This window comes from Hyperolius riggenbachi, chromosome 4, assembly GCF_040937935.1.
Source record: "Hyperolius riggenbachi isolate aHypRig1 chromosome 4, aHypRig1.pri, whole genome shotgun sequence".
Taxonomy (NCBI): domain Eukaryota; kingdom Metazoa; phylum Chordata; class Amphibia; order Anura; family Hyperoliidae; genus Hyperolius; species Hyperolius riggenbachi.
The window spans coordinates 128671840-128681409 of NC_090649.1; the positions used below are offsets into that span (position 1 = coordinate 128671840).

The 9570-nt window shown below is 48.2% G+C and overlaps 1 protein-coding gene across 1 annotated transcript in view; it reads right to left on the reverse strand.

Annotated features, from left to right (window-relative positions):
- The window catches only part of FARP2 (FERM, ARH/RhoGEF and pleckstrin domain protein 2), a 150537-nt gene that overhangs the window by 71258 nt on the left and 69709 nt on the right, over positions 1-9570 (reverse strand). Inside the window, exon 3 of the mRNA XM_068280617.1 lies at positions 2548-2652. Coding sequence (XP_068136718.1) covers positions 2548-2652 — 105 coding nt within the window. The remainder of the gene's footprint in view (positions 1-2547; positions 2653-9570) is intronic.

Genomic DNA, 9570 nt, shown 5'->3' on the forward strand with positions numbered 1-9570 from the left:
TGTAGTGGCCCAGGACTGGAGATCCTAGTGCAGTAGGGCGAGTGCCATCCACTGCTACACTGTGCCGACTATTAGCTCCATCATTAAATTACAAAATGGTTGGGGGGTTGGGTAGATAACATTATGGACCCCACAAGTTCTAATTTCATACCTGTACTAGACTAAAATAGCAGATTCTGTGACCTGGATAATGTGGCTCTGGGTTGGGGGGAGGGGCTGGCCCAGACCATTTTTCTCATCTTTATAAAACTCTAGAGCAGTGCGGGTTTACAATACCCATAAAGAAGCAATCCGAATTATTAAAGGTTGGGCTACTTCAGACATAGTACTGCATACTTTATGATATCTTGATGTTTATCATTGTGCTTAAGTGTTCTTGTATAACCTTAAGAATTGTACTGTATTGCTCTGGGTGTCTGATTATTTTTTCTCTGTACCTTTCATTTTAAAATAAAAAGTTCAACTGCACATATAAATTAAAAAAATTAATAAATTACAAAATGCTTTTCATAGCACGCCTAGATCAACTTAAAACCAGAATTTCAGGTTTACATAAATGCTGAAGAATGAAATCCCCTATTGTTTTCTTACATCTCGGAGCCCCCAGCGGCGATGGATCTATACTGGATGTCTATATATCCACAATTTTCTATCCACTTTTCTATATTTTCAATAGATGCTAGAATCAATACAAACATCAATTTAATTAAAATCTAATGAAACTATGGCATTTCCAATTAACATTACAATTGTAATAGACCAGACATGTACGTCCTTTGTGTGACCGATCTTGGCTGACCCCTGCAAAATGGAGAGCCACAAGCAGGAGATCGGGGTAGGCAAGGCCATATGAATATTTAATAATATTTTTATAGCGCTTTTCTCCCTGGGGACTCAAAGCCCAGTGACCCTGCATTCTGCAATCTCAAAGGCTCTGGAAAAGAGATGGATTTTTAGCTTTTTCTTAAAGCTGTCCAGAGATAGGGCCTCTTGCACTGATTGTGGGAGTGAGTTTTATACAATAGGGGCTGTATGGGAAAAGGCCCATGTACCCAATGGGGCCTGGAAATAACCAGATTCAGCTGATTGGCAGAGCGGAGGGTGCGTGGAGGGGCATATAGTGCCAATAGATCAGTTCTATATTTGGGTCCCAGGAGGTGTAGAGCCTTGAATGTCAGCAGGCAGATCTTAAAACAGATTCTCCATTCCACCGGTAACCAGTGAAGATTTTGCAGTACTGGGGAGATGTGAGCGCTAAGGGGGGGGGGGGGGGGGGGTCATTGGTTAGGAATCTGGCTTCTGCATTCTGTACTAGTTGAAAGGGGCACAGAACTTTATCCAGGGATCTGATGAATAGGGCTTTGCAGTAGTCCAGATGGGAGGATACAAATACATGAACTAGAATAGGCAGGTCTCCAACTGGGAGTAGGTGTTTAATTCTTGCTATATTTCTAAGGTAGAAGAATGCAGACTTGACAGCGGATACCTGCTTTTTGAGTGTTCGCTTTCCACCCAGGATCACCTCCAGGTTTCGAGTTTTTTTACTGCAGTCCTCATTATCAGATTGTGATTCCTAACAGGACTTGCTGATAATATCTCCTGAGGCTCGGTTCCCATCTGCTGCTGCACAACGTATGGACAGTGGGGATGACTAATGAGTTGCACATATTTTCGAGTTCATGCAGATGTATGTAAATTTTTATGCAAATATATGCAGCTTGAAAATGGACCAATCAAGTCCCACCCAGGTTTAAAGTGATTGGTCCATTTTCAAGCTGCATTAATTTGCATAGAAGTTTACATAAATCTGCATGAAATGGTGTGGCCCACTTACCACAAGGGATCCAACAGATCCATTGCAGATTGACAAGCGTGAAGAGTGACAAGAGTGAAGTTTTGCGATAAGCGGAAAATGGACAAAAAAAAAAAGAAGTCCATTCTCAGCTCAAGTGGGAGCACAGCCTAAGGAAGGATGGGAACGTGAGAGCAGTAAGGTTCATCACACATTCCGTGGTGGTCTAAAGGTGCGTACACACGTCCAACAAACTGCACGATTGATGGAATGCACGACATGGCCGCATTCAAACATTCAAAACAAGTACGTTGTTACAATGTACACAAGTGCACAACAGGACTATATCAGTCCAACAGCCGTGTGAGTTGATCCACCGGATGGATCGGGCAAACCGCATGTTATCAGTTGCTTGTCTAGTAGTTTGCCATGCGTACACATAGCAACAGACCAAAATCAGATGACAACCAGGCAGTTTGGTTGCGCGTGTGTACGGGGCTTAAGGTCTCTGTCAATACACAAAATCGGCCAACTGGAGGTGGTTGTCTATAGGTAATTGCAAATCTAAACAAGTGTAGCTTGTTTAGCATAAATAACATAAATAACACACATTTAGGAGCTAATATTAAGTACTGAAGCTAAACAGTAGAAGCAACAAAACCGTATTAGTTCTTCATTTTATCACGCTAGTAAGTTGGCAAAGATGCAGAATGAGTAGAGAAGAACGTATAAGGACACGTAGTAGGAATACATACCCACTGCAATTGTGCTGTCTGGAACTCGATGCCAAAATAGTCTGTCTCCACCACATTGAGATGAGTGAACAGTTGGCTCAGCAATGCCTGGCCTGTGGTCTTTGGCTGCACAAACAAAACAGAGATTTGTTAGGAAACAAAGAAGTCTGGTAACAGCTTTCAGCATCAGAGGATTACAAATGGTCCCCTGGACTTTTCAGGTGTTCATAAAGTTGTAGGACAGCTTCTGCAGCTTATAAATACATAAATGAGAACAAGCACGTGGCGGTGTGATTATGCAAGGCTTCATCCCCATTTTACTCTTCAGACTGGTGCTTGATATGTGGTTGCCTCAGTGATGTTTCCCTGGCAGCTGACAGTTTCCAAGAACGGTGGCTAAAGCACAGATGCCTATTAGCTGCTGCCAACCGCTACTCATATGCCGCACAACACTTTTTGCTAAGCAAGACTCGCAGCTCAGCCACGGGTAAGTGAATTCAGCCATTCTGTTCAGGTCATTTCCATGTATCAGGCATTTGAGGGGTGCTCTCTGTGTTATGAGGAGCAGATCCCAGACAGGAATAATAATCTGACAGATATTCTAACTCTGGGTTTCTCAACACGTGGTACGCATACCTCAGGGAGTGCGCAAGACCACTGCCAAGGGTACACCCCTCGGGGGTATGCAAGCTCAAAGGGCTTTGCTTAGCCTCAGTGTGTGCAGTGAGCCAATTTGCATCCGCTGTTGTCTGGCAATAGATCATGTAATCACTCATTTCCCAGATCTGCCCATCATGTGTACTAATAGCTAGAGATGGCCGGAACGGTTCCCGGCGAATTTCCGTGGTTTGCGTTCGCACGCGAACTTTTCCGGAAGTTCGATTCACCCCCATAGGGCATCATGAGGGTCAACTTTGACCCTCTACATCACAGTCAGCAGGCACATTGTAGGCAATCAGGCTACACTCCCTCCTTGAGCCACTCCTCCCCTTATAAAAGGGAGGCAGCGTCAGGCTTTTCACTCACTCGTGTGCCTGCATTAATTAGAGAAGGGAAAACTGCTGCAGACTCTCATAGGGAAAGCTTAGTCAGGCTCTTGTAGGCTTCTTAGATGGCCCTTGCTGATTCTTATTGCTAAAAAAAAGCCCCCCGTAACAGCTCTTTTGAGAGCTAATCTTGTTCTTGTGATCTATTTTTTTTTGTGTGTGTGTGTTACACTGACATTTGTTTTGAATAGACAGCCTTAGTGATTGCTACTGTGTGTGCCACTGTCAGGCAGACCCAGCACATACACTGACTACTACCTGTGTGTGTGACAGGTGCACATTGTAATTACTGCATATACCTACCTACCTGTTCACTGTGCACCCACCCACCTACGTGAGCGCATGCAGTGTCACTGTGCCTGTCCGTTACCTGTCTGTGTGTGACAGGTGCACATTGTAATACCCACTGCATATACCTACCTGTTTACTGTGCACCCACCCACCTACGTGAGTGCACGCAGTGCGATATACCACTCCGTGCATACCTGTTAATTGCACCTGTGTGACTGCACATTGTATTAGTCAAGTCAGTGCATACCTTTGACTTCATCCCCCCAATATGGACAAAACAAACGGCAGAGGCAGGCCACCTGGCAGGTCTGTTTGAGGTCGCGCTGTCGTGATTTCGTGCGGCCCTCGACCAAAGTACAGTGTTCAGAAGAAGGCACGTGCCATCAACCCCCAATATTGTCAGCACGTAGTTGACTATTTAACACAGTACACCTCATCTTTCTCAGCTTCCGCACGGAAGTGCGACATATCTTCCTCCTCCTGCTCTGATTCTGGCACACTCAGTCGGCCGCCCCCACCCCAGGGCTCAGCGGTGTGGACATTTTTTTGTGTGTCTGCCTCAGATGAGAGCAATGCCATCTGTACTCTCTGCCACCGAAAATTGAGCAGTGGAAAGACCAACTACCTTACGAAGGCACATGATTACAAAGCACAAACTGCAATGGGATGACCACCTGAGGAAAAACAGCACACAAAAGCAAAGCCACACACCCCAGTGGAAGATACCAGGCCACAATTTTGTCTCAAAAAAGGCGATACCTAAACTGTACCAAGATGTTGAAAGGCAAGTGGTGACATCTCTGGCACACAGCGTTGGGTCAAGGGTCTATCTGACCACGGATGCCTGGTCTGCAAAGCATGCTCAGGCCTGCCCGAAGACTAAGTCAGTCCCCACACAGCATCTCTGCCTGCACGCTGTGTGACTGCCTGCCCCAAGATTAAGTCGCTCCCCACACAGCAACTCTGCTGCTTGACTGCCTTCTCCGCCACCACCAACAGGGTCCAGGACTCCAGGCGGCCGCTATAATAATTTTTCTGGTGCGTGTACATGCCTGCCTAATTTTTCTGGCTGCACTGCAGCTGCAACAACAAAACAAAAAGGCATGTACATGTGCCAATTCCCCTTCGTGATAATTACCTTGCCGCGGTGAAAGGGCTTGCGTATCACAATGAAGCAATGACCGCCGGCTATATGAGTGTCTCGGGGGGTGGCACACCAAAGATAATGAGGTCATTGCTTCATTGTGGACAGACCAAATTTGATCAGCTGGACAGTCACTGTTCTGTCATTCAGCTACCTCAGCCTGACTATATGGGCTGGAAAGCCGCCATCACCTGCACTCTCGTCATGGTGCACACCAGTCCAGCATGGCCGTCACTACACAAACAGCTGTTTGCGGTGCGCTACCCAGTGAGTTTGGTGTGTCAGTGTGTAGCAATACACTAATTACACTCCCTGATTGATGTATACACATGCAAGATGTTTTAAAGCACTTTAGGCCTGCAATTTAGCATTCAATGTGATTTCTTCCCTTAAAACGCTGCTTTGCGTCAAATCCAGATTTTTCCCCGGGACTTTTGGCGTCTATCCCACTCCACCATGCCCCCCTCCAGGTGTTAGACCCCTTTAAGCATCTTTTCCATCACTTTTCTGGCCAGTATAAGTGTTTCTAGTTTTCAAAGTTCGCCTTCCTATTGAAGTCTATTGCCGTTTCACGAAAGTTCGCGCGAATCGAACGTTTGGCTGAGGTTCGTGAACCTAAAATCGGAGGCTCGGGTTATTTCTACTAATAGCCAGCCAAGTTAAGTTGCATTAGCAACACCCTGCACATAAGCAATAGACTTGGGGTTGGACATGCATCTTCTTCAATAAACCCCAGGAATGACAAGCAGATGAGAGCCACCTATGGTGAGGCTGTTGAGGAAGAGGGGGAAGGGGGACAGAACTCTTTCCTCCCTCTAATTAGGGTCTTCCAAATGTGCCCCCCCCCCCATCATCATCACCCTCCCCACATACTTGGAGATAGGTGGTGCATCATCCTGCTGAAGCCTACGACCTTAGGTCAGGTCCGCCATCCATTCTATGCTGCAGCCAGCAGATCTCTGCTTACTTGTGTACATAGTACTCACTCGACAAGTGGAAGGCTCCAGCAACATCAGGACCAGTGAGTGGTATAGAGTGGAAATGCTGTGCAACTCTTAGGCGTAGGATCCACTAGCATCTCTTTAGTAACGTTTGCCAATCGCTGGACATTGGCAAAGCGCTACAGCAGTGGAAACCTATAACGGTAGTTCCACTGCAGTGCTTGGCGATCAAGCTGCAGTATTTTTGGAGTGATCTCCAGGCGAGCGCAAGCCATGTGGGGCCAAATCGCGACTTTTGCAGAAATCATAATAAATTTGTAGACTTTCTCGATTTTGGAAAACGCCACAGCTTCGCAATCTAAGTATCAAAGTGCTACCAGTGGGAGCCAGGCCTCAGGAGTGCACAACAGTGAAGTAGTCGACCAGCAGTGAAGATTTTTAATTTTCTGCTTAATGCTGGATACACACCATGCGTTTTCGCGTTCGATGCGGCCGTCGATACGCGTCGATTCGATTATTTCCGGCCTGTCCGATTGAAGCTTCGATGAATCGTTAGGTCGATTTGCCATACTTTACATGGCATTCAACCTAAAAATCATCGAAATTCGTTCGGAAATAATCGAATCGACACGTATCGACGGCCGCGTGCGACGCGGAAACTCATGGTGTGTATCCAGCATAATATACAGCACTGTGAACATCTGAGAGCTACTTATACCTGAGAGCTATACTTACGCCGGATACCTACACCGGGTGATGGCTGTATATTCACTGTCTTTGTGAATTAAACTGTAAATTTAAAATCTTCACTGCTGGTCGACTACTTCATTGGATTTCACGTCTGGAAGCCACACAGACTAGACCATGCAGGAAGGATTCATAGCAAGTGAGGTGTGCTGTTCACAAAGTATATCTACTAAGGAGTGCACAGCAGAGGGCCATGGGCGGGAGGATTAGAATGTTTGCTATATAAACATTTTTACTACACGATTTTTTCAGTATAGCACTGTATCGTGTTAGCCATCAGTTAAGGCAGGAAGTTATGCATCAGGATGATACCATTTATTGGCTAACTTTAAACGATTCACTGAGCCAACCCTGAATCTTTAAAAGTCAGCCAATAAATGTTATCATCCTGATTCAAAACTGCCTCCCTACAATATTATTCTGAATGCTGTCATTTCCTTCTGCTCTAAATTCAAACAGACCATGAGCTCTGAGAAGCAGATGAAGCTGAAGCGCAACTCCTGCTAAGATAAAATCACTATGGAGTAGTTCTTGGCAGAGGGTGCTTTGTATCCACACAGCAGACACAGTGATCAATCTATGAATGAATCTTCAAAGGAAGGACAGGACTGTTTTGGCACCTTTAGATCTTTTGTAGCCAAAGGGACCTCTGCAGAGCAAAGTCAAAATTACACTTTGGAGTTTGACTATTAACGTAAGCCGTCTTAGCATCTGGACACAATTCTCTCTGGAATTCTGAAAATTCTCCTACAAATGGAAATAACAGAATCAGCTTGAGTGAGGCCAAAGAATTCCACTGCGTTAACCCTCCTATGTCCACTAACACATCATGCTTGAGTTAAACGTTGCACAAAGTGCACCTTTCACTGTATATTACTGTACTATGCAACACTGGATCACACTGGGGTATACGGTACAATGTCTATACAATAGATACTTAAGGTGTATACACATGCACAATAACTGGCACCTGTAGAGGTCGGGACCCAAGCCCTAGGGTGACAGTTTGGGGACAAGTGTTATAAAGACTGGTTGCTTGGCTATGTCCATACAACATGTATTCTTTCTATGGACAGGAGAGTGGGGACGGCAATCCCATGCACAATGGAGCATAGGCAAGTGCATGCATGCTCACGTACCGCCTAGCATTAGTGAGTATTAGACTGGACCAGCAGAAGTAGCTGGGGGCACTGCATGCCAGGGAGGAGGCTGCATCCCTGGGAGGGGGAGGAGGCTGCATCCCAGAGAGGGGGAGGAGGCTGCATCCCAGAGAGGGGGAGGAGGCTGCATCCCAGAGAGGGGAAGGAGGCTGCATCCCAGAGAGGGGAAGGAGGCTGCATCCCAGAGAGGGGAAGGAGGCTGCATCCCAGAGAGGGGAAGGAGGCTGCATCCCAGAGAGGGGAAGGAGGCTGCATCCCAGAGAGGGGAAGGAGGCTGCATCCCAGAGAGGGGAAGGAGGCTGCATCCCAGAGAGGGGAAGGAGGCTGCATCCCAGAGAGGGGAAGGAGGCTGCATCCCAGAGAGGGGAAGGAGGCTGCATCCCAGAGAGGGGAAGGAGGCTGCATCCCAGAGAGGGGAAGGAGGCTGCAACCCAGAGAGGGGAAGGAGGCTGCAACCCAGAGAGGGGAAGGAGGCTGCAACCCAGAGAGGGGAAGGAGGCTGCAACCCAGAGAGGGGAAGGAGGCTGCAACCCAGAGAGGGGAAGGAGGCTGCATCCCAGGGAGGAAGCTGCATCCCAGGGAGGGAGGGAGGAAGCTGCGTCCAAGGGAGGGAGGAGGAAGCTGCGTCCAAGGGAGGGAGGAAGAAGCTGCATCCCAGGGAGGGAGAAGGAGGCTGCATCCCAGGGAGGGAGAAGGAGGCTGCATCCCAGGGAGGGAGAAGGAGGCTGCATCCCAGGGAGGGAGGAGGAGGCTGCATCCCAGGGAGGGAGGAGGAGGCTGCATCCCAGGGAGGGAGGAGGAGGCTGCATCCCAGGGAGGGAGGAGGAGGCTGCATCCCAGGGAGGGAGGAGGAGGCTGCATCCCAGGGAGGGAGGAGGAGGCTGCATCCCAGGGAGGGAGGAGGAGGCTGCATCCCAGGGAGGGAGGAGGAGGCTGCATCCCAGGGAGGGAGGAGGAGGCTGCATCCCAGGGAGGGAGGAGGAGGCTGCATCCCAGGGAGGGAGGGAGGGAAGAGGCGGCTGCATCCCAGGGAGGAGGAGGCTGCATCCCAGGGAGGGAGGGAGGAGGCTGCATCCCTTGGAGGGGGAGGAGGAGTAGGCTGCATCCCTGGGAGGAGGCTGCATCCCAGGGAGAGAGAAGGAGGCTGCATCCTAGTAAGTGTTGCAGGGCACAGCAGAAATAGTCAACACTAAACCAGCTGTTAAATTGTTAATATGGGTTTACTAAAATCTTAAGTCATCATGAAATGACAACACTGTCAACCAGCGTGCATGAAAAAAGGGCGCCGTGGAAAAAGGGCCCGAGTTGATAACGAAATGGCGCCGGTTATTAACGAATTCTGAAACCGATAAACATAGTTGCCAAGCTTTATTAACATTGAAAACCGATGTAAAAACAGATGAGAAATAGTAACGAAAAGATATTAACATTAAATATTGTTACGTAATTCGACAATACAGCTTAATCCAACCCCACCCTCACACAGAACCCTCCCCTGGTGGTGCCTAACCCTAACCACCCCCCGGTGGTGCCTGCCCCCCCGCTGGTGGTGGTGCCTAACCCTAACCACCCCCCCCCCCCTCCCCGGTGTTGCCTAAAACTAACCGCCACCCAGGTGGTGCCTAACCCTAATCACCCCCCTGGGGGTTGTGGCGTAAAGAGGTGTGCAGGTTGGCACTACAGCAGGTGTAGAAAACTTGAGTGGGGAGCTGGCA